Genomic DNA, 26,122 nt, shown 5'->3' on the forward strand with positions numbered 1-26,122 from the left:
TTCAATTTATTACAAGAAAATCGTTCTCAAGCGACAAACAACATTTTGTTCTTAAATTTACTTCTGGCGACCAAATATAAAGTAGTCGCTACGGATGAATATCTGGTGAGCAAATTTCTAAATGTGGTCGCAAGAAGTAAATATCTAGCGACCAAAGCGCGAAGATGGTTGTTCGATCACTATTTGTAGGGACCAAATACACTAGCGGTCGCGAGAGGGGCATTTCTTGCGACCAAATCGTCGTCTTCTACGGATTGGTCGCTAGAAATACTGAATAATATTCACGAAGAGCACATTTGTGCCATGATCGTGAACTCTTGATCTTTCTTTTCCTCTCTCCTCTCTTCACTCGACCGCGAAGATCAGCCATGATCCCACCTTCGCCATCCATTTTTGCCGTCCCCCGTCGACATCCACCATTGTCTGCCACTGTCAGGCAGCTTCGCCGCCGGTTGCCGAGACAAGGAATTCTATTGTGAGAAAGAGGGTGGAGGAAGGGAGAGGGAGAGGGAGGGAGGGAAAAGAGATGGCAATGTATCTTTTATTGAATAATAGCATGCGTACGTGGTGTACTGTGGCCTATTGTTTTCAACCCAACTGAGTAGTCCGATAAGATTACATCTATGCAAAATACAACATAAGAAAAAGATATCGAGAATAAAAGAAACACTATATTATGCTAAATTTATTATAGACCATTAATCATCTTGGTCACGCCATAGGTGATGCCCATGGCCAACCAACCTCCAAGCAATGCCCTAGAAGCGGACTTCACCGCCGATGCTTTCCCCAGCTTTGCGCTCAGCCCGCCAAACCCGAGCAATGCTATGCTTACAGCCACTATCACCACCCACAGCCTCAGCTTGTAATCCTCAATGAATGAAGCTGCAAGGAGCGGCACCAATGCCCCGACCGCAGAGGCCAGTGCGGATGCCCCCGCCGCCTGCCATGGGCTCGGTAGCTTCTCCTTGCTCGCATCCCTCTCCTCAGCTCCTACGGCTCTGTTCGTGTCCTCTCTTTGAATCCGGGCCACCTCGATATCGTATTGAGAGTAAACCGATACGAGCTCCCCGATGGCCATGGTGCAAGCCCCAACAATCATCCCTGCCGCTCCGGATATTGCCATAGTCATGACGTCCTTGTTGATGGCGCCAACACCCATCATGAGCGACGCTGTTGCAACCACACCTTCAATCGCACCCATCATGGCGGCACGGAGCCACTGAGCTCGCTTCGAGAAGTCGACGAGCTCAGTCTCAGAGGGAGGAGGAGGAGACAATGGCTGCGTTGATGGTTCAATTTCAAGGTGGACTTGGAGGGGAGGAGGAGGAGGAGGCAGAGTCGATGGTTCAACCTCTTGCTCGAGGGACTGAGGTGATGATGGTTCAACCTCTTGCTCGAGGGGCTGAGGCAATGGTTGGGACTGTTTGGCTTGTCCCTCGAGGTGGACTTGGAGGGGAGAAGGAGGAGGAGGAGGCAATATTTGAGTTGATGATTCGGCCTCTTGCTCGAGGGGCTGAGGCAATGGAGGGGACTGTTTGGCTTGTCCCTCGAGGTGGACTTGGAGGGGAGGCGGAGGAGGAGGAGGCAGTGGCAGAGTTGATGGCTCAACCTCTTGCTTGAGGGATGCTGTTGCCATGGTTGGATGGATGGAAGAGGAGTTAATATCGAGGCTCTAGAAATCAAGGGAATGTTAGAGAGGAAGGCGAGAGAGGCGTCTGAGGGCACACACTTCCCGAGAGAATCATTATATAGAGAAACATGGGGTTTGTCTTGTTGGTGGTATCTTTTGTTTTCAATCCCGAGGATGTTTGGTTCATTGAGAAGAACGGGAAAACCTTAGCTAGTGATTACTGGACTATCGTGTACAATTTCTTCGGTTTATCATTAATGGAGCGTCCGGAGTTCATTAATGGACAACGTGTTGTATTAGGAGGAAATGAGGTGTAGGAAGGTAAAGCACTCAACACAGACAGATTGAACTGCTTCTGCTTCTGCTTCTCTTTTTCTTATTTTGACATGACTTATTGTTCACTTGTTGCGCACGAATCTCTTGCTTCCTCAAAGAAAACAATTAGTCAGCATCAACTCATACCGTAAACGCGTAGACATCAAAGCCGACGGTCAAGCACACGCACATGAGGGAGGGGCTGAGCGAAGAAGCGCAATCTGTTGAGTGTTGAGGACGGAGATGAGATGACGCGGTATTAGACGTCCGCAACAGAATCAACTCTCTCTCTCTCTCTCTCTCTCTCGTATAAACCGACTTGGAATTCCCCTCTAAGAAGGTGGATTCTGACTCGTCGCCGGGGGAGATAGCATTTTTAGGCAATGTACTACATGGAATCCTCTCCAATTTGCTTCTCCTTGGGCGAACGTATGTCCAAGTAGCACCGACATCGGCATGCGATACGCGACACGACACGACACGACACGATATGCCTACACGTCATTTCTAAAAAATAGAGAATTTCAACACGTTGGGATACATTGCATATTAAATGTATATTTTTATATATACATGATAAATTATCTTTTTTATGATTATTTCAATCAAATTAATTTAATTCAAATCCACAAATAAATAAATAAATAAATAAGAGTGTCGGGCGAGTGTCAGTGTCCGACAAGTCTGACACGTGTCCGACACCGACACATAGGTCTCCAGAGAGTGTCCATGCTTCCTAGACGTTCGTAGCACAAACCCAAAATTTCAACCCTCAATTCAGTACCATGAACAGATTTTGATGTGCTAACATGATTATTGTTTCAATTGCAAGATAAAACAAGCAATCCACACCTAATTTGCGGTTTGTCCAATCAGTCGCAATGTAAAAAGCATCCTACTCAAGATTCTCTCAACACCAGATCAGGTATGGGACGATATGTACTAGGTGGAACCGCTATTACATGGAAGAACGAAAACCTGAGCCAATTTTGAATTTCTGAGTAATAACAAGTATTTTTACCACAACAAAAGAAAAGGCACTAACTAGCATATTTGTCGAATCGCATGACTAAACTTTCGGTTCTCTTATTCTTATTGAAACTTCAAGCTCAGAATTCTCTAAAGCTTGAATTGAATATGTACGCAAAATTCATGGGAAATGATCATCATGCTATGGTTAATAGTAGTCTTAAGTCAATTCCATAAAATAATTGCTATATTTCGATGATTCGCCCATGATGGGGTGTGTTTGAGAGGCACCCTTTGAAGAGGTGTGAACAGTTGTCTTTTAAGGGAAGTTCAAATAACTTCCTAATGAGAAAAAAAGATCATACATACAGAAAAGAACGTGCAGTGAAACAAACATTCTCCTCTCTATCAGAATAATGCACAAAAGGTCTCCATCATTACTTTGAGAAGAAGATCGGAATTAACGTTGTGGAACAAGAATATTTTCTTTGTGATTATATTCGAATCATTGTGAAGTTGTAGATTCGTCCATTACTCGCTAGTGATTCAATCTATATTATTGCGTAATTCTTTTGTTGTGCATAGAAAGGTTAGTCGATTTCTTCCCTATCTTTGTTCCAACAATAGCAAATGAACAATCAAATTGCAGAACTCCATTTGTGGTTCATATAATCTAATTCCGCACTTAAAATTTCCAAATTCTCACTACATAGGTCCAAATCAAGTCACGGAAATTCAGAACATATAACCATCATAGCAGTCAAAAATGAAAGCCCTTCATGAACTTCAAAAATGAGAGACCAGAAACATCAAATTTCACAAATCACAAACCTTTAAATCTAGGGACTATCCATACATTCTCATCTAGAGTAAGCGTCACCTAGGATTCTAAACCTGTGTACGTCGCTACGATACCACGAGTAAAAGTCCTAATAATTCAATATCTATACATATAACTAGAACTCCTTGAATTTCAATTCGATCACACACCTTATATAATCGTTTCAATGGCTTTGAATAGTTGAAGACGAGCGTCTCGATAGCTGAGGGTCTATTTGGTAATGTTTTTTTTCCCGAAAATAATTTCTATTCAGAAATAATTTTTTCTGTTTCTATTCCCTACACGAGTTTCTGAGAAGAAGAACGTGTTTGGTAACTGTATAAAATTTTTATTCCCAGAATAAAAAAAGAACTGAAATATGCTTGGTACAACCATAAAAATTTCTACTCCCAATTTTTTCATTGAATTATAAAATTGTCAATGGAGACTTGACAATTCATGTTTGGATAAAACTACACTAGAAATAGAATCAAAATATATTATGATATAGAATTAGATGACCTTAATACAATCATAAAAATGGGTGGTTGTCGAGGAAATTGTAGTTTAGGATTTAGGATTTAAGAGTTTTAGGGTTTGGGTTTGGGGTTTTAGGGTTTAGGGTTGAGGGTTTTATCGTTTGGGGTTTAAGATTTTATTGTTTATGTTTTAGGGTTTCAGGTTTTGGGGTTTGGGATTTAGGGTTTAAGGTTTAGGGTTTCGGTTTAAGGATTTAGGGTTTAGGGTTTAGAGTTTAGGGTTTTGGGATTTGGGTTTTAGGGTTTGGGGTTTGGGGGTTTAGGGTTTAAAGAATTTGGGTTTTGGGGTTTAGAGTTTATGGTTTTAGGGTTTAGAATTTCGAGTTTGGGGTTTTGGGGATTGGGGTTTGGGGCTTAAATTTGGCGATTTTGCAGTTTTAGGATTTGAGTTTGGGGTTTATTGTCTAGTGTTTCAGGTTTAGGTTTTAGGATTTCGGGTTTTGGGGTTTGGGATTTACGATTTAGGGTTTAGGGTTTGAGTAGTTGAAGACAAGTGTCTCGACAGCCGAGGGTTTGTTTGGTAAAGTTTCTGTACTTGGGAACAAATTTTGTTCAGAAATAGTTTTTTTTATTTCTATTCCCTACACTAGTTTCTGAATAGAAGAACATGTTTAGTAATTGCACAAATTTTCTATTCCTGGAATAGAAAAAGAACATAAATGCGCTTGGTACGAACCTAAAAATTTCTACTCTCAATTTTTTCATTTAATTATAAAATGTGAGTGGAAACTTAACAATTCTTCATGTTTGGATAAAATTGGACTGAAAATAGAATCAGAATATATTATGATATAGAATTGGATGACCTTAATACAATCATAAAGAAAATTACACTTTATAGACAAAGCAAATACCGAGTAGTTGTTGAGGAAATTACAGTTTAGGGTTTAGGGTTTTAGGGCAGGGTTTTAGGGTTTAGGGTTTTAAGGTTTCAGGTTTAGGGTTTTATGGTTTGTGATTTTAGGTTTAGGGTTTATGGCTTTATGGTTTTGGTGTCTGGGATTTAGGGTTTAGGGTGAGTTTGGGATTTTAGGGGTCGATTTTAAGGGTTTGGGAATTTGGCATTTAGGGTTTTTTGGTTTTGGATTTAGGGTTTGGGGTTTATGTTTTAGGTTTTGGGTTTTAGGGTTTGGGATTTAGGGTTTAAGATTTGGAGTTTCAGATTTTAGGGTTTGGGTTTACTGGTTTGGGGTATGGATTTTAGGGTTTAGGATTTTAGGGATTTAGGTTTTGGGGTTTAGAGTTTAGGGTTTTAGGGTTTAGAATTTCGGGTTTGGGGTTTTGGAGAATGGGGTTTATGGCTTAAATTGGGGGGTTTTGCATTTAGGGTTTGAAGTTTGGGGTTTATGGTTTTAGGGTTTGAGTTTGGGGTTTATTGTTTAGTGTTTTAGGTTTAGGGTTTATGTTTTGGGGTTTAGGGTTTAGCATGAGAATATCTTTTGAGAGCGAGGGAGAGCTGATCTTGTTTCTCTATTATTTCTCTTTTTGTTTTCAGGAACAAAAAAAATATTTTTTTTACTTCTTATTTCTATTCCAAATCTATTTCGTAGCTACTTTTCTATTCCCGAGAGTAGAAAAATTAACTGACGTTACTAAATAGATTTTTGTTTGATAACGTTCCAGTTTTTCTATTTTTCTGTTCCAGATCTATGGTGTTAAGATTTGGGGTTTGGGGTTTGGGGTAGGGTTTAGGGTTTTAAGGTTTCAGATTTGCCGTTTAAGGTTTAATGGTTTAGAATTTTAAAGTTTAGGGTTTGGGGTTTAGGATTTAGGGTTTGAGTAGTTGAAGACAAGCGTCTCGGTAGCTGAGGGTTTGTTTGGTAAAGTTTATGTTCCCGAGAACAATTTATGTTCAGAAATAGTTTTTTATATTTCTATTCCCTACACGAGTTTCTAGGTAGAAGAACGTGTTTGGTAACTACATAGAATTTATATTCTCGGAATAGAGAAAGAACATAAATGCACTTGGTACAAACCAAAAAATTTATGCTCCCAATTTTTTCGTTTAATTATAAAACTGTCAATGGAGACTTAAGAATTCATATTTGGATAAAACTGGACTATAAATAGAATCTGAATATATTATGATATAGAATTGGATGACCTTAATACAATCATAAAGAAAATTACTCGTTATAGACAAAGCAAATACTGGATGGTGGTCGAGAAAATTACAGTTTAGGATTTAAGGGTTTTATGATTTGGGGTTTAGAGTTTTGGGTTTCAAGTTTTGGGTTTTCGAATTTAGGGTTTAGGGTTTGGGATTTTAGGGGTCTCGTTTAGGGGTTTGGAGTTTTGGGGTTTACGGTTAAGCTTTAGGTTTTAGGGATTTGGGTTTTATGGTTTAGAGTTTAGAGTTTAGGATTTTCCGTTTGTGGTTTATGGCTTAAAGTTCTGTGTTTTACGGTTTAGGGTTTGGGGCTTACGATTTTAGGGTTTGAGTTTAGGGTTTGGGGTTTATTGTTTATTGTTTTGAGTTTAGGGTTTTATGGTTTGGGTTTCAGGGTTTGAGGTTTTGGGGTTTAGGGTTTAGCATGAGAATATCGTGTGTGAGAGAGAGCTCATCTGGTTTCTTTATTGTTTCTTTGTTTGTTCCCGGAAACAAAAAAGTAGATTTTTTTTCTTCTTATTTCTATTATATATCTATTCCCTAGCCACTTTTCTATTCCCAAGTATAGAAAAATTAATTGACATTATCAAACGGATTTATGTTTCCTAATGTTCCCATTTTGCTATTTTTCTATTCCAAATATATGGTTTTAGAGTTTGGGGTTTGAGGTTTGGGATTTTCGATTTGGGGTTTATGGCTTAAAGTTCGGGGTTTTACAGTCTAAGATTTGGGGTTTATGGTTTTACGGATTGAGTTTGGGGTTTGGGGTTTATTGTTTAGTGTTTCAGGTTAAGGGTTTTAAGGTTTGAGTTTTAGGGTTTTGGGTTTTGGGGCTTAGGGTTTAGCATGAGAATATCCTATGAGAGAGAGCTGATCTTGTTTCACTATTATTTCTTTTTTTTATTCCCAGGAAAAAAAAATAAATATTTTTTACTTCTTATTTCTGTTCCAAATTTATTCCCTAGCCACTTTTCTATTTCCGGGTATAGCAAAAATAACTGACGTTACCAAACGGATTTCTGTTTCATAACGTTCCATTTTTGCTATTTTTCTGTTCCAAATATATGGTTTTAGGGTTTGGGGTAGGGTTTTGGGTTTTGGGTTTTGGGCTTTATGATTTTAAGATTTCGGGTTTTGGGGTTTGGAATTTAGAGTTTAAGGTTTGGGTTTAGGGTTATGGGGTTTACGGTCTTACGGATTTAGGTTTTGGGGTTTAGAGTTTAGGATTTTAGGGTTTGAGTTTAGCATTTAATGTTTACTGTTTCGGGTTTAGGATTTTAGGGTTTGAGTTTTAGGGTTTAGGGTTTAACACGAGAATATCTTGTGAAAGAGAGAGCCGATCTTATTTTTCTACTGTTTCTTTTTTTGTTCGTGAAAACAAAAAAGTATATTTTTTTACTTCTTATTTCTGTTCCAAATCTATTCCCTAGCCACGTTTTTATTCTCGGGTATAGAAAAATTAACTGACGATACCAAACTGATTGTTGTTTTCTAACGTTTCTATTTTTCTATTTTTCTGTTCCAAATATATGATTTTAAGGTTTTAGGTTTTGTGGCTTAGGGTTTGGGACCGTGTCCCAAAAAAAAACTTTAGGGTTTGGGTTTGTAGTAAGGGGCAACGGGCAGCTCCCCGGATCAAATTCCTTCTGTAATTGCAGCTGCCGGTTGTTCAAACCAACCCAAAAGCCAAATTGGGCTATATCTTCTTTTAGGCCAGGCGCAAACGCTATATTGGTGTACCAAGAAAGAAACTCCCCCGTGTTCATCACAATGTACCGCGTGTCAGTTGTGGTTGGCCCGTTTGGTCTTTTGAATTTTTTTTTTTTGGTATAGAAAAGGAAATGAAATACAAATTATCTCCTAAAATCAAACACCCCAATATTTTATCACCTAACAATTATGAAATAAGGGGTGTGTATACAAGGGGCTACCGATTTTAAACTCGGACCAATCAAAAATCCGGTTTGGGTTTTGGTTTTGGAGTCAACCGTTTTAGGGAGTTGAATCATCTCGTCGATGAAGTTAGAAGATTCATGAAGAAATTTACAATATATATAAAGGCACATGCGGTTCAGAATTGTTTAAGTATGCGGCATCGGCTTCAAGTCCAGATTTATCATATTTCCACCAACATCAATGATTCTCGTCCTCTCTTCACTTTGCATAGTCCATCTATCAAGGCATTGCAAGTGAACGATTTTGGCTTAGCAATCCCCCAAGAGCAATCTGTCAAGCAACCTACTGGCCTCCTTAAGTTTGTCCAGATTCACAACAGTCATCAATTACGCCACTTGATTTGCTTTGGTACCTTTCTCATGCAATGAATCCAATAAATCAAAAGCTTCTTCAATCCTCAACCTCTTACAAAGAGTATTTTAATAGAGCTATAACTCCCCACGTCCGGAGCTAAACCACTTTCTTCCATCATTTTAAGTAGGCTATGAGTGTTACCAGCTCCCCAAGTCTATAGTGACCATAAATTAACGAATTGCATGTGACGAGGGATGGAGGGAGCTTGCGCTCAGCATCAGTTTTCCGAATTGATATTATATGTAGCCTAACTCCTCCTGGATCAAAAGTTGTGGCCATTTGATCGCAAGCTAGGTGATTTCATATCCCGAGCCTGCCTATTGGACTTCTGTTTGTCCACACGATCTAAAAAGTCTTCAACAGTCGCGTCCACATCAGAATTTACTGAGAAGAAGAGGCACCGACATATGAAAATTGTTCGAGATTATAGAAATCCCACGTGAGCCATCGTGTAGTGTGCAAACAATGTGAAAAAACATTCGCTTATGATCCGAGATGTGTGATGGGACATTTATGGCGACACCAGGAGCAATATCCCTACCTAGAGAAGCTTGTAGGTAGGCTTGAGCCAGCTGGCCAATTGTAACTATGGAATATCAAATTTCAACTATTATTAATATACACCAGCGTTTGATGTCTGATGTATTGTTTTGATATTGGAAAAAATTATCACACTTCGATTTTGTGCAATTTTTTCCGAAAAATACCAGTTCTTCTAAATTCATTTTTTTCGGATTTGGAATTTCTTACTTTTTCTTGGAGTGTTTTTAATTTTTGGAACTTCAATTTCAAAATAAGTTATAAAAAAAAAATTGGCCCTGGTATAACGTGCCCGAATTTGGCACGTGGGCCGGCAAGGCCCGCCAGAGTGACATACCGTGCCTAGCCCGGATGTTTAATGGATATTCAAGTAATTGGACCTCACACTTTTGCATCCGAGCTATAAATAGAATTCCAATTTTATTTTAGGAAGAAACTTTCAACAAATAATCTATTAAATAATCGATATAGCAATGTTTTGAATACACAACTGTGGAAGAAATTGACAAAGGCCACGATCCGCAAGACATAGATAGACGAAACGAGGCACCGTGGCGAGATTCAAGAGAGAGAAAGATCAAACAGCGCCTCTGGAGATTTTGTGGAATTTCCTTACTTTTTGTTGGAATTTTTTAAAGTGTGGAATTTTAAATTTAAAAATAATATAAAAAATTGGCCCATTAATCAATTGGTATAGCAATGTTTCAAATAACTGTGGAAAAAAAGGGCACCTGCAGGATTTATATTCTCTTCTGGGGCTGTTTGCAAGCAGAGCAGACCCATGTAGAAATAGAAAACTTTCGTGCAACGGTTGACTGATCAAACAGATGGGAAGAGATGATGACCCACGATGTCTGGTTCGGTTCGCTTACTAAGTACCATGTCTGGTTCGGTTCGCTTACTAAGTACCATGTCTGGTTCCGTTCGCCTGCTAAGCACGCACGATGCTGCTTCTCACTCCCCCTCTCATCACCTTTCTCTTCGTATCTCAAAACACACAGATTACACGAGTCCCTTCCAGTTTAGATTTGAAGCAGTGCTCGACAAGCTCAGTGAAATGGCAATGTCACCAGAGAATGAACATCCAGTGAAGGCTTTCGGATGGACAGCCGCAGACTCTTCAAGACATCTCCCTCCCTTTAAGTTCTCAAGAAGATAACATGCCTTGGTTTTTTTCTATTCGTTGAATCTTATTTTGGGTGCATCTAAAAATACAATAGAGGGGAACATCTTTTTCTTGAAATTCATTGATTTTCTTTACCAGAGAAAAGGATGTAACTTATCCTGTAGTGCCCGGGTATGAATTTTCAAAAGCATCATCCTTTTCGATTCTCTTATATAATAAACGACATTTTATTAGCCAATAATTATCCCAATTGGCTATAATATGTAGGCATGAGATGTTGGCCACAAAAATGACACACCCAAGATCACCATAATTAGAAACCGAAACACGTTAATGGAGAAATTATCGATTCGGGTACCTAGTTTGGAATCCATCGAACTTGACGCGGAATTTGCGACGGTTTCCGAACACGAACTCAAGTGCTTTTCCCCTATACCCTTCGTTAGAACACTAGCCTAATGAGATTGCCACTCACGAGAAGAAAGTTCTCTCTAGATCCATATGTGAGTCAGATTGTGCATCATCAAGTTAGAGGAGGGACTTGAGCGCTATTTATAAAGTCTTCGACCACGGGCCCTTTCTTTACGGGCCGAGCCGTACTCGGCCCACACTAGCCAACCCCATATTAGACTTCTTAAGAACCCATATATCTTACCTTTATTAGACCAAACTAATTCAGTTAATTTCAATTAATGAAGCCCACATTAGGAAATTCTTATATTCTCCCACTTGAGCGATATTAATTGAAACAAAACTGTGTGTGCACCCTTATATTGGTCTAGAGATTATTCTTAATAGTCAATCCGATCCCATAAAATCTCAAACACCGAATCATGGCAGTAACTGCATGTACTCACGCAGAGCTTTCCATGGTCACGAGTGCTTTTAACTTTACTGATATGGATTCAATATGGTAGTGTGTCAAATGGACAATACCTCATGATGAGTGATACTTCATGTGTTGTCCATTTTGTTAGTCCAAATTCTCTCTCCTTAAGTGTCACAAAACCTAGTGTGTCACTAGAGAATATCCTTCATGGGTTCCAACGAACCTGCATATGTCTTACCTTTATAGTTAACTATTCCTTATGTGTAATAAGACATATCGATAAGGCTAATACCAAGAATGCCCCTAGCCTGTACTCAAGGTTTACACAATGCCTCGAGATTTTCATCAAATATGTATATGTACTCAACATGGTAAAATTACATTCACAAAAACCTCATTGAATGCAAAAGGTTGATACATATCCAAATGCCACAAAATGTAACATAAAATCATATACAAATTTCATAAGAGTAACACAAGACTAAACAACTCCCACTAATTAACAATATCACATGATACTCCTAAGCCCATGTTAATGACACGTCGATCAAATACGCAAGGGCGAAGGCCTTTAGTTAGTGGATCTGCGATCATATCATCTATCGAAATGTGTTATACTGCAATGTCACCATTCTGAACTTTTTCCTTTATAGTCAGGTACTTAACCTCCATATGCTTAGATCTCTTGAGACCTCTGTTGTTGTTAACAAACAACACTGCAGAGTTATTGTCACAATACAACTGTATGGGCATATCCACAAAATCAAATATGGTCAACTCCTTAATGAGGTTCCGGAGCCAAATTGCCTGAGTAGCGGCCGAAAAGCATGCTACAAACTCTGCTTGCATGGTAGAGGATGTCATTGATTTATGTTTCTCACTTTTCCATGATACTGCACCTCCTGCTAACTTAAAGATGTAACCCATTGTCAACTTCTTTTCATCCTGACAGCCAGCAAAGTCTGAATTCGAATACCCGACCAGCTGTAGGTCCTGAACATGTTTGTAAATCAGCATATAGTCTTTTGTCCTCTTTAAGCACCACAAAACCTTCTTGGCAGCAACCCAATGATCGTGTCCTGGATTTGTCTGATATCTGCCTATAAGTACTGTTGCAAAAGCAATATCTGGTCTAGTACATACTTGAGCATACATAATACTCCCAAGTGCACTAGCATAAGGTACATTCTTCATTTGGGTTTTCTCAAAATCTGAATGTGGACATTGTAACAGACTCAACTTATCACCCTTAACTGGAGCAATTCCTGGCTTGCATTGCTGCATGTTGAATCTTTCTAAGATACGATCAACATATGCCCTCTGAGATAAACCCAATAGTCGGTGAGAACGATTCCTATGAATCTCAATGCCAAGGACAAAAGACGTCTCACCAAGGTCCTTCATATCAAAGTTCTTTAACAACATCCGCTTTGTCTCATGCAGTAAACCAAGGTCACTGCTCGCAAGCAGAATATCATCAACATAGAGTATAAAGAAAATGAATTTCCTCCCACTGACCTTGCAGTATATACACTGATCTACTTTGTTCTCAACAAAACCAAATGAAGCGACAACACTATGAAACTTTGAGTACCATTGTCTGGAAGTTTGCTTAAGACCATAAATAGACTTTTTTAGTCTACATACAAGCGTACCTAAATCATCTACCACAAAGCCTTTAGGTTGCATCATATAGACTTCTTCATTAAGGTCTCCATTGAGAAAGGCAGTTTTAACATCCATCTGGTATAACTCCATATCGAAATGAGCTACCAATGACATGATCACTCTAAAAGAATCTTTAGAAGAGATTGGAGAAAAAGTTGCTCATAGTCTACTCCTTCTCTCTAAGTGAAACCCTTGGCTACCAGTCTGGCTTTAAACTTCTCAATCTTTCCTTTGGAGTCCCTTTTAGTCTTATACACCCATTTGCAGTCAATGGGTCTATGACCTTCAGATAATTCAACAAGTTCCCAAACTCTATTATGCTTCATAGACTGCATTTCATCTCTCATTGCATCCGAACACAGTTCCGACTGAGGACAAGAAACAGCTTCCGCATAAGTCACTGGATCAGCTACAGAACCGATATCGTAGTCTTGCTCTCCTATATAGACTAAATAGTCCGTTGGCATAGCTGATCGTCTCTCCCTAATGGATCTCCTTACTGGAGCAGCAACAGCAACAGCCTCATCCTGCACCTGAGAGCCTTGAAGAACTTCATTAGGAGCTGTCTCGACAATAGGATCATGAACCTCAACAGGTTCAGTCTGTGGTGTGGGAGTCTCCACAATTATCTGTATGGGAGAAGATAAAGATATAACATTACCCACCGTACTATTATCCTCAATAGTCTGTGAGCAGCTACTTTCTTCGGCCACATCAAACTCCAGAAACTTGGCTGTCTGTGATTCCACAATTCTTGTGCCTCCATTGGGATTATAGAACCGATATCCCTTCGAATGATCAGGGTAAGATACAAAGTAACACCGAGTGGTTCTGGAGTCCAACTTACTTAATGTTGGATTGTATAACTTCACTTCTGTAGGACATCCCCAAACCTTAAGATGGTTTAAGCTAGGCTTACGTCCAGTCCATAACTCAAAAGGAGTCAATGGAACAGCTTTAGTAGGTACACGATTCAGAATGTACAAAGCTGTTTTCAAAGCTTCACCCCACAGAAAACCAGTTAAATTTGTCCTACTAATTATACTCCTCACCATTTCCATAAGGGTGTGATTGCACCTTTCGGCTACACTATTTTGCTTAGGACTCCCAGGCAGAGTAAACTAAGCCACTATCCCAGAATCCTCTAAGTATTTGGCAAATGGTCCCTATTGACACCTAATTTTTCAAAAATTTTCAAAATTTTCAAAATTAGGACTAGAGATCTTGGATAAGCCTAGAAACCTATTTCTAAACCAAAAAATATTTTTTTAGCATTTTTCTACATTTTTCCTTAATTTCTTTTAGTCAAAATAAGTAAGAAAATCAAGAAAAATAGTAAATGGAATCAGAAAATTTCATAAAAATAGTCATTAGTCTTATTTTAAATCCAATTTCATGAATACATCATCAATTTTTAAAAATCTCAATCGGGTATATGTTTTTCCCAAAATTGGGCAAAATTAAACCCGAATTGAACCAAAAATGCAATTAAATTTTTTCTAGTCATTTTTAAGTCATAGTGTCTTCACAAAAAATGATTCTGAGACCTTGAATTGCATAATGGTCGCCCAATTGCACAATTTGACATGAAAATAAAAAAATCCCCAAAATTCGATTGAAAATTAAGAATTTTGAACCTAAATTGGGAATCGTGCCCAATATGAAATTGTCGAAATATGAGACCATCATTTCTAGGGTTAATCAGATGTGAGTAATTCAATTTTGGCATCAATTTTGCCTAATCAGGTCATTAGGACATCAAATTAAATAAAAACCCTACTAACCCGAATACAAAAATGTGAAAAATCTTGTACACAATTATAACAAAAATTGCGGAAAATCATATATTTGGGTTCAGAATATGATGGGGAATTCAATTTTGGGATTTAATTTGAAAAAATCGGTTGAAATTGAGTCTAATTTGAGTTTTTAATCAAAACCGGGCCTGCCGGGTTGACCGAGTCAACCCGACCCGACCCAGTGACCCGTTTTCTTCGCCCGGATCACCTCAGAACGTTCAAAACCCAAAAAATAACTTCCGTGCCCAGAACTTTACCGACTTCTCCCGATCAAATTAGCACGTTTTAATCGATTTGGCCAGCTGGAAAATATCCAGCTGGCACCAGGGAATCACTCTAACCGATTCAAGGTCGGTTCCAACAAACTTTGGGCGGGAATTTTTGATGAACAAAAAAACTTAAAAAAACTTGAACATTGCAAGAGAGTTGTTCGACGAATTGCCGAGTGGAGAGAGAGGAGAACCCAGAGAGAAATTGAGAGAAAAAGAAGAAGAGGAATACAAGTAGAGGTTCAAGGCCGAGCGATCGGCGCCACCTTGATCAGGAGGGCGCCGGCAAATTGGCCAGCAAGAGTGACCTCCTCTTTTCTTCTCCGGTGAGCAAGCTGACTGTGAAGCTCTGAAACCGAGCTCCGGCCGGCGTATCCAGGTGTTCCCCAGTGAAACCAACGTAATTATATTGAAGTCGAAGTGACGAAGAACAACTCCGTAGGTTCTGATTAGCTCGGGAGCATCATTTCAGTCCCCAACGAATCAGGTAAAGTTGGATACTCATTACTATTTTTCCAGAATTCCCGAAAATATGTTTGATTTTAAAATGGATATTCATGCAATTTCTTTTGAGATTTCGAGTTTGTGGAAGTTTGGAATATGTTTCTGATTATGATTGTGTTGATTGATTGCATTTTGGGCTATGCAATCAATGAAACCGAGAGTCGGTCAATCATTGAAACCTTCTTCTTGGGAGCTCGGATACCCTCGCCGGAGCGTCCTTGTGGCCATAAGTCATCCAAGTTAACCTTTATTAACCTTGTTTGATGATTTTATGTTCAGTTTGATCGATCTAGATGGCTAGGACAATTAGGCTAGGACGATTAGGATCAAGATTCGTATTTTGGAAAAAACATGTCAAAAACAGTTTGCAAGTTAAGGTTTTTGGACCAATTTCTCGCCGGCCGACAAACGTCCGGCGACGCTAGGATTAGGCTAGATCCATAATAGAACATATAAGCTTGGTAATGAATCAGAAGAAATGGCAAAACATTCATCGGAAGGTCGCCAGAGATGGGATGGAAGTGGCAGCCTCGAGAACTTAGAACTAGGACTCATGCACACCAAGTGTTCGGCAAAATGCCAAAGAGGAAGAAGACCGAAACGGCGCCGTTTTAGGCGTTGTGCTCGCCGGGGAAGACAACCGACGCCGGCGACACCCGGTTCAGCTAAGCCAAACCGGGTCGAACCGTGCCGATCCGGTTCATTTTCCCGGCGGGAAATTTAAAAAATTTTAAAAATACTAAAAAAAAATCTAAAAAACTCATAAAAATTCAGAAAAATTAAATCAAAAATCAAAAAATCAAAAAAAGGAAAATATAAAAAATTGTAGAAAATCGAAAAAAAATTCAGAAAAACAGAAAATTCAAAAAAAATTAGAAAATTCATAAAAATTCAAAAATTTTCAGAAAATTCATAAAAATTCCAAAATTTTCAGAAAATTCATAAAAATTCCAAAATTTTCAGAAAATTCATAAAAATTCAGAAAATTCAGAAAATACAAATAAAAGATGTGAAAAATTTAGAAAATCAATAAAAAATTGAAAAAATTAGAAAATTCATAAAAATTTTCAGAAAACCATAAAAAATCAATTCTCGGTTAATAAAATTTCCGAAAAAAAAAATCAAAAATTTTGAAAATTCACAGAATGATCCAAAAATACCGTGCGCAACCATAACAAATGAGATTTGAATTTTTGGAAGTGCCCAAGCGGTATTTTTAGAAAATCCCAAATTCAGGGGTTATAATCCCTAAAAAACCCTAAAAAGTGTAAATCATGAAATGAATAAGTTTTTAGAGCTTCATTAGAGTTTGGGTATTTTGATTAATTTTCGTTTTTAGAGACCACTTAGGATTGATTGATTTGATTGACTTCGATTGTGCATTTAATACTTGTTTGGTTCTTCCTGCGATTAGAACGGATAGAATTAGTGGGTAAGCCTCGGAAATCCGCATGACACATTAGACATCATATTTTTCTTAGGTACCGAAAGGACGTTAGGGATCTCGATTCGGGATCAATAACGTAACCAAGTCCCCGTACTTAGAATCTCTGGCTCGTAGAATTGTGGTATTTCTCCTGTACCTCGATTAGGTTTCTAGTCTACCTACCAATAATGACTAGTAGCGACTGCAAAATCACAAACCTAGACTAAATAAAAAAATCACCTTCCACTGTCACGTGAGTTATGGTCTGGGAGAAACCCTTACATGGAAATACCTCCTTAGTGCGCAAATCCCGGAAATCCCCCAAAAAAGCACGGCGCGACAGCCCCTTAAGCTGTCCGGCATCGCCATGTTTGCCATAATACTCTCCACCTCGGTCAGATCTAACAACCTTTATGACCTTTCCCAACTGTTTCTCGACTTCAGTCCGAAAAATCTTGAACTTGTCAAGAGACTCAGACTTTTCTTTAATCAAGTACAGATAGTCATATCAAGAATAGTCATCAATAAATGTGATGAAATAAAAATTTCTACACAAGGTTGCCATATAGGGTCCACTTATGTCAGTGTGAATGACCTCCAACAGGTCAGAACTTCAGACTACAGTTTTCTTCCTTATCTTGGTCATTTTACCACTACAACAATCTATGCATGTCTCTAGGTCATCTTTAAGAGCAGGCATGATATTAGTCTTTATCAGCCTTTCTACTCTATCCTTCGAGATATGACCAAGCCGTTTATGCCACAATGCATAAGACTGTTCCTTAGGTAGTGGTCTCATGGAAACAACTTTTTCAGGCGTATAAGCGACGTATATGTCATTGGGAGACAAACACAATCTGTACAATGCGTTGGACATATTACAGACCTCCAACCTTATTTGAATTAAGAAACAAAGAAATAACATTGTTCTTGATTTCAAAAGAGTAGCCATACATGTCCAAACACGATACGGAAACTAAGTTCCGTCTAAAAGAAGGTACATAAAAAGTGTCTTTCAACATTAATCTAAAATCAGAGTCTAGAATCAAGATAATATCTCCCATAAACACAACATCGACTTTCTCGTTGTTTCCCACAGTGAGTCTTGACTCATCCTGATTTGGCTTCCTCCGGTTTATGAATCCCTGTATGGTAAACGCAACATGATTAGTTGCACCGCTATCGAGCCACCAAGAACTGGATGGTGCTTCTGATAGGTTGGATTCACAAACAAGTGCCAAAGAATCATTACCTGTAGGCTCACGTTTGGACAACCAAGCTTTAAACTTTCCACAATCCTTCTTTATGTAACCTTTCTTCTTACAAAAGAAGCAGCGGTCACCATCCCTTTTGAAGGATATTTTCTTTAAACCCATATTGTCAGATTGACTAGTAGTGTCATGAGTACCTTTATGAGTACGATTTCTGGACTTCTTATCCTTCCTTTTGTGGAAACCAGAAACATATAAGGCTAGATGCCCTTTTTCTTTCTTAAGTTTCTCTTCCTCTACCACCACCCTTGCTATCAAGTCATTAACTGACCAAGTCTCATCTTGGAAATTGTAATTTGTCTTTATAATCCCAAAATCAGGTGGAAGAGTGTTCAGGGCTTGATGCACAATAAAAGCATCAAGAATGGAAACATTAAGAGCTTGAAGCTTCATCTTTAGGTCTACCATCCTAAGGACATAATCTCTAATCCCAGCAGTACCATCATACTTCATATTGAAGAGCTTTTGAAGAAGTGTACCAACCTCAGCATTAGATAAAATGCCGTTTCTAGCCTCTAAGGCTGCCATCATTTCCTTAGCAGTACAGTCAGCTGGCAAACCACTTTTCAAGTGTTCTTGAATGGATTTCTTCATTGTCAATAAGCAAATCCGATTGCTCTTTTCCCATGCAGCATAGTCCGTTTTCTCAGCTTTAGTACTGGTGGTCGTGATATCTGCCGGCTTATCCTTTATAAGAGCAATGTGAACATCCGCCAACTCCATTCCAAATAGAAAATCCTCTTTCCATTTCTTAAAGTTCAACCCAGTAAGGACCTCAATAGAAATGAAATTGCCATTTATAGAAAAGGTGACTGGAAAATAAACAAACAATATAATCAGCATCATGTGAGTACTTATCCAGAGAGTTACATACATCATCACATAATCACCTTTGGGCAGAAAATATGATATGCAGTTGTATACTCTCCACATGACAGCGGCCATGAGAACATATTCTAATCTTTCGTGAAATCACCACCTTTGGGTGTATGAATCACTAAAATCAGTCATTTCTCAAGCACATGCTATACATGTACCCCTCCATAAACCAATACAAGATCACCTCCTTTGGGAGTATGATCACGCAATAGAACAAGAGACATCCCACCATAATATGAGACCGATATTTCTCAAACCCAGTCAAGTGTGCCGCTTTGGCGGTCACTACCCAACTGAATCTTAAAAAATCTCTCATACCAGGGATGTGAGCTTTATGTATCACATTCACTATATACATGTAATGCTAGACGTAAAGACAAGGGCATATGTCTCTGAAATTATATGTCATGCTAATTATATTGTTCCATTGATTGATAGACAATGAATTACACCCTACACAGTCCTTATGTGGTGATATACATGTGAGCTACCATATACATTTCCGAAACCATAGAGAAATACAAGAAAATACTCAAAAATACCCTAAAAATACGTGTATATAGGGTTCTATACGTATTTTCACATATGTAAAAGCTTCAAACATGTAAAATAAATACACCACAATGTAGAGAATCTCGATACGAGTGCGTCGGTACCAAGAACGTCTCAAACGGACGTCGGACACGCTCTCACACGCCGCCAGAAGGCACGGCGCGTGCGCTCGTGTTCAGCCGGTCAAACCGGTCTGAACAGCCGGTCCGAATGGTTGATCGGTCCAACCGGTCAACGATCAACGGACCGGTCCGACCAGTTGACCGATCGGATCGGGTCTAAATCCGAGTCTGGTCGGGTCAAAATTCGGGTCGGGTCAAGATTCGGGTCAACCGAATCTGCACCCTCGCTGACGTCAGCCTGCGGTTACCGGCGGAAAAGCACGCCGGTTTGGCACGGCCGCGCATAGTCATCACGCGCCGCTGCTCCCATGGCGTATGTCGGCGCGTGAGGGCGCGTGCAGCCTCTTCCGGTGACGTGCCGCCCGCCAATCTTCTCGTCTCGATGAGTAGATTCCGAATATGTAATAAAATTTTACATTCATCAGATAAAAAATTTCAAAAATGGGTAAAAACCTCTCGGACATAACGAAAACGATCCTAATCCGCATGTTTCAGTTCTAATCTATGGCAGACTCTGATACCACATGTTGGCCACAAAAAATGGCACGCCAAGGATCACCATAATCAGAAACCGAAACACGTTAATGGAGAAATTATCGATTCGCGTACCTAGTTTGGAATCCATCGAACTTGACGCGAAATTTGCGACGGTTTCCAAACACGAACTCAAGTGCTTCTCCCCTATACCCTTCGTTAGAACACTGGCCTAATGAGATTGCTACTCACGAGAAGAAAATTCTCTCTAGATCCGTATGTGAGTCAGATTGTGCATCATCGGGTTAGGGGATGGACTTGAGCGCTATTTATAGAGTCTTCGACCACGGACCCTCTCATTACGGGTCGGGCCGTACTCGGCCAACACCAGCCAGCCCCATATTAGACTTCTTAAGAACCCATATATCTTATCTTTATTAGACCAAACTAATTGAGTTAATTTCAATTAATGAAGCCCACATTAGGAAATTCTTACATGAGATTGTTGGTGTGGTCACCAGAGTTGGCACCAAAGTTACAAAATTCAAAATCGAGGACAAAGTGTTAGAACGCGAATTTTTGAAGAGAAAAATTAAAGAAGACAACAAGTGAATGTTTACGTGGAACCCTTTCAAAATCAGAAAGAGCAAAACCATGGTATCCCACTAGGTAATCTTTTCACTATCAGTATCGGTTATATGCCTTAGGGTTACTAGCTTTGGCATTTGATATCTTGGAATTCGCACATGATCAAATCTAAGGACTCCATTGTCCATGGAGTCATAAAGGACAAGGAACTCAGGAGCACCAACAGAAGTGGTTGCCGTTGGCATATAAGATGCAAGTAATCGGATGCTATGCACAGACTGAAATTGGCCATGGCTCAAATGTCCTAAGGTCTTGAAACTACTGCTACGTTTGATCCCCAGACGGATGAGTTCATCATTAATAGTCCCACTCCAACTTCTTGCAAGTGGTGGCCTGGTGGACTTTGTAAAGTTTCCACACATGCTGTTGCATGTGCACTAGTTGTTAATGGTCAGGACCATGGAGTGTATGGTTTCATTGTCCAGCTTCGGAGCTTGGATGACCATATGCCTCTTCCAGGCATAGCTGTCGGCCAATATTGGCATGAAGTTTGGAAGCGGAGCTTATGACACCATGGACAATGGAGTCCTTAGATTTGATCATGTGCGAATCCCAAGAAATCAAATGCTGAAGCTTGTAACCTTGAAACATGTAATTCTAATACCGATATTGAAGAGATTGCCTAGTACGGCACCATGGTTTTATTCCAATATGATTTTGAAAGGATTCCACGTAAAAATTCGCTTCTCTTCTTCTTTATTTTTTCTCTTCAAAGATTCACATTCCTAACAACCGGTATCAGGATATCTCAAACTTGAGTCTCCATCAACGCCCAATTTCGTCTCCAATCTCTTTCTCTAGACCAAACAGTGAAGTCTACCATTGGGCCCGCTTTGCCACACCACAACAACCACTTCAGGAAACCGCATTGGTCATTAGATTTCTTTCTTGAGATATTCATCAAACACCGAAACAGATTGGGGTAGAATACCAATTAACTATCGATTCTGATACCATTTGTTAGGAGCACGTAGAAGACACCCGATATCTTCATCTCGGGAGATTGCTGAGGGAGAGCCCAAGTCTGTGCCAATCAGCATATCTAGTTAGACCCACTCTTATGCAAATTGCAAAGACGATCTTGAGAATTACTTCCTCAATATGATCTTGTCCTATGGTGGAAAGTACTACAATGGAACCACAACCTGTGGTGGCTACTCGGACATCATGGTATTAGATGAGCACTTAATGATTAAAATCCCCGACAACTTGCCTCTTTATGCTGTTGCTCCTCTCCTTTGTGCTGGGATCATTGTCTACATTCCATTGAAGTACTACGGGCTTGATAAATTTGGAATGCATTTAGGGGTGGTTGGGCTTGGGCATATGGCTGTAAAGTTTGCTAAGGATATGGGCCTCAAAGTGACCGTCAAGGATACCTCACCTAATATAAAGAATGAAGCCGTGGTCCATTTGGGAGCCGATGCATTCTTGGTTAGCTGTAACACATAATAGATAGAAGTAAGTTATAGTTCACCGCATATTATTTTCTTTGATGATGTATAGATATAAGGTTAACCAAATATAGATTTATGTTATTATCTTTTATTAACTGCAGCTTGTGAAGGGTACAATGGATAACATTATTGATAGAATCTCAGCTATGCATGCTCTTTTGTCTTTGACCGGTCTCTTGAAGGCTAATGGAACGCTTGTCAAGGTTGGTGCACTGGAGAAGCCGCTTGAGCTACTTGCTTTCTCACTCCTCACGGGTAAGCCTAAGCAAGGTCTTTGAAGTTTTATAGTACTTCTTAGAAAAAACTACCTTTCATAATTCGCCTAATAGATGAAATGCTTTTTAGTTTTACTTGATGATTAATTCTGTGACATTCTGAATTTCGACCCACTTTCGGGATTTATGAAATGATATTATCATCAATGCACTTTCTGTTATATCTCACTCGGAATTGGCCATTCTTGAGAATACTAACCGTTAGGGAATGGCTAGTTAGGATTTTGATACGCACGACCCAAGAACTCGAACCTGGATCGATACTTCGACCATAAGAATTGACGAGGGGATATTTAGGACCATTTTAGGCAGATCCAAGAATGATTAAGGAACAATTTAACAATGTTATACAATTGAGTCACGGGTGATGCCGTTTAATCACTGTATGCATTCCAAACGTTCCAAAATCAATTTCTAACGATCGTGTCGTTCGGAACTAGTGATTGACCCTCGTAATTACATGACAACCGAAGTCACCATGGCTCGAGTAAACTTAAACGTAGATTGATATCAAATCAACCACGGGTCGACACGCGTAAACCCTAAAAGCCGCCCGTTAGTTTGAGATACACGAAAGTCGCGTTTGAGCGATTTTGACCACGAATTGAAATCCGAACTTGGGTATCGAACTTTCAAGGATATCAAAATTATTATATTGGACGATGCCGCATTAAGCTCGCTTTATTATCGGTTTGCTCAGAAATTCGCGAAAACGGGAAATTAGGCTCGGAAATTAGAAAAGACGATTTTACCCCTGTGTGTTCTAGAATTTATTTGTTGAGTGGAAGGACTTATTGGTATTTTTACCCTAGTGGCCGAAAATCTTCATGGACAACTTTGCCCTTGCCTTTTTGGTTAATTACAAAAATGCCCTTCTAGAAGCCTTTTGTCAAGATGCATTTCTAGCCCTTAGATCAATACTTGGGCATCAAGGACTCATCCTAGCCCTCCATTTTGGTGAGATATGTTCAGCTCACACACTCTCTCTCCTCACTTTTCCCTTGCTCTCTCTCTCTCTTCATTTTTCTCTCTCTCTCTTCCTCTCTCTTGGCCGAGACACTCCCCACCACCGTCCACCACCCATCAGCCCCTCACGCCACCACCTTGGACCACCGTGGACCACCGTGGACCACCGTGAGCCGCCCGCAAGCCGCCGTTCACACCCGGAGCAGCCGCCGTTCGCCGGATCGCCGTTTGGGCCGCCGCCGTTCGCCGGAGCTCTTGGCTTGGCCGGGACTGGTGCTGCTGGGTTTAGCTTGATTCTTAGCTTATATTAGTGGTAAGTAACTCCCTAAACCTTGATTAGGTTAGTAGGTTACCAATGGATAGTGTTTAGGGGTTGTTAGGGTAATTTAGGGGTTATTTTAGGGGTTAATTTAGGGGTTATGGCATAAGCTGAATTGAGAAATTGTTGGTGGAAGGATTTGATAATTATGTGGCTGTTTTGAATGTTAAGATAGGTAGATTATGTTATTTGAGCTTGATCATATGTTTAATGTTGCTAATTGTGCTTAATTTGGCTAATTATGGTTGTTTAGTGGTTGTTTTAATTAAATTCGTGGGTTAGTCTTGTGGCTGCAATAATCATGTGGTAGTGGCTGAATTGGATGACTTGGACTTTGATCATATGGCCCCCATTGGTTCTAGAATGGTTAAGGTTAATTTTAGGGCTTAATTATCATGATTATGTGCTAATTTTGATCCTACGGTTTAGATTAAATTAAGATGTGATAAAAGTTAATCATATGGCTTATTAGAGATTTGAGATTGATCGGGTGACTTTGATTGGCAATCGCATGGCTAATTAGTCGATTATGTGTCGATTAAAGGTTTAATGACGATCGTGTGGTGGATTAGTTGTTTAAAATTGATCGCATGGTTAATTGGTTTGATCGTATGGTTAATTTATTTAATCATGGCTGATTAGTTGACTATGTCTTGATCGTATAGTTTGATGATGATTTCGTGGCCTAGAACGAAGATCGTGTGGTTAATTATGGCTATTGTTGGCTTGGCATGGCGTATCGTGATCATATATCGATGTTTGATGCGAAAACGAGTGCGATTCATGGCATATTTATTCGTAGTACATTGCACGTCATAAACACTTGCATTGGCTAATTAAGGAAGATTAAAATTGGCAATGCGTGGTTATTTACGTGTGTGACCATGATGAGTTCCGTCTAAGACGAGTTCTAGACGATGCCCGGCGGAAGTTCGGATGCTGTCTGGTACCCGACTTGTCGGGGGGGGTTCGATCCCAGACATTGCCGATCGCGGTGGAGGCCGGATCGATGCTCCTAAATGGGATGCCGTTCGGTACCCGACTTGTCGGGGGGGGGGGGGTTCGATCCCGGACGTTGCCACGCCCAAAGTAGTGGGGTGATGCCTGGCTATGCCGGAAGACCGGCGGGAGTTCGGTGTGACCTATGGTGGGTCGTTAATAATCCGGACAACTTCGAGTGTTATGTGCATATGGTATGCTTTGAGCTTTATTATAGGATAAAATCGTGAGGCACGGTATGGGACGGGCCGAAGTGATTTCATCTTATAATCGAGACTCGTGTGAATGATTGATTATGTCTGGATTATTATTATTGCTGTTATGCATATTGATAGTTGCCATGGTTGTGATACAAATTGAGACTTGCATAGTATGTGGTACCATCGTCCGTTGGATAGGAACTTAACCTTTTGGTTAGAATGGCATGATTAGGATGCCGGAGGTACGTATTGCCCTAGTCGAGGCTTAGGCAGTTTACTTATTGAGATTTATCTCATTCCCCGTTGTTAAACATTTTCAGACCCTCGACCTTGATTATGACTGAGCCTCCGCTTCGTTTCGGGGTACCAACGGAGATGGAGCATTGGGTGACTGAGTACCCAGTAGGAGAGGGTAGGGAGTATCGGAAGTATGAGAGCACGGTTTGGGTCGACGATGGGGAGCAGTACTTGACAGCTCATAAGTACATGGCTTGGTTTCTGAGAGACGGAGCTCAGAATATTGGTCCTCTCGAGGGGTTTGATGTTCCCCATGACGATGGTTTAGGATTATGGGATCTTATGGAGATTGATCCCCGACGGGCATGTAGTTAATCCGGAGCGGAGCCGATGGTGACAGAGCCTCCGGCGTGGGTCGAGTGGCGAGCACGAATGGGAGTCCTTGCCGTCCGGCTCTTATAGTGAGGCATCGACCCGGCTTCGCCGGGAGCACCGCCGGGGATGTTGTGGAGGTTTTTGATAGGGTTAGAGATCCCTATCTTTTTAGGAGCTCCTCTTTTGAATAGAGTAGTGGAGCAGATCGACCACCCTATCCCTTTTTGAGTATGCGTGGTCTGGGTTTGTGGCCTTTAGGAAGGCTTGTATATTCTATCGTTGTATGTGATGTTAAGTTTATAAAATAGTTCGTTGGTTTGTTTAAATTCTCTCTCTGTTATCCCGTTTGAATGTTCGTTGAATGGAGTGTTCGTTTGGCTTCCGCGTATTTTCTCTTATTTCGATGGTAACGGGTCGGCGACGAATCACGGGAGTCGCATTCTTAACGACCGCGGCGGGATGTTACGTATTCGTAGGGTACGGGGCGTGAC

At 40.1% G+C, this 26,122-nt stretch overlaps 1 protein-coding gene and 1 pseudogene across 1 annotated transcript; one reads left to right on the top strand and one right to left on the bottom strand.

Moving 5' to 3' along the window:
- Positions 1-688: 688 nt before the first annotated feature.
- Positions 689-1,639, bottom strand: LOC115692380 (vacuolar iron transporter homolog 2-like). Its single transcript, XM_030619215.1, has 2 exons — positions 1,502-1,639; positions 689-1,255 (listed from the first exon to the last, which is right to left on the bottom strand). Exons 1-2 carry the CDS (start codon positions 1,637-1,639, stop codon positions 689-691), a joined length of 705 nt encoding a protein of 234 aa, XP_030475075.1.
- Positions 1,640-1,761: 122 nt separating this feature from the next.
- Positions 1,762-26,122, top strand: part of LOC115692379 (probable mannitol dehydrogenase) — a 33,205-nt pseudogene continuing 8,844 nt past the window's right edge.

Source organism: Syzygium oleosum, unplaced genomic scaffold, assembly GCF_021117445.2.
Source record: "Syzygium oleosum isolate NSW1041296 unplaced genomic scaffold, Sole_v2.1 Sole_v2.65, whole genome shotgun sequence".
Taxonomy (NCBI): domain Eukaryota; kingdom Viridiplantae; phylum Streptophyta; class Magnoliopsida; order Myrtales; family Myrtaceae; genus Syzygium; species Syzygium oleosum.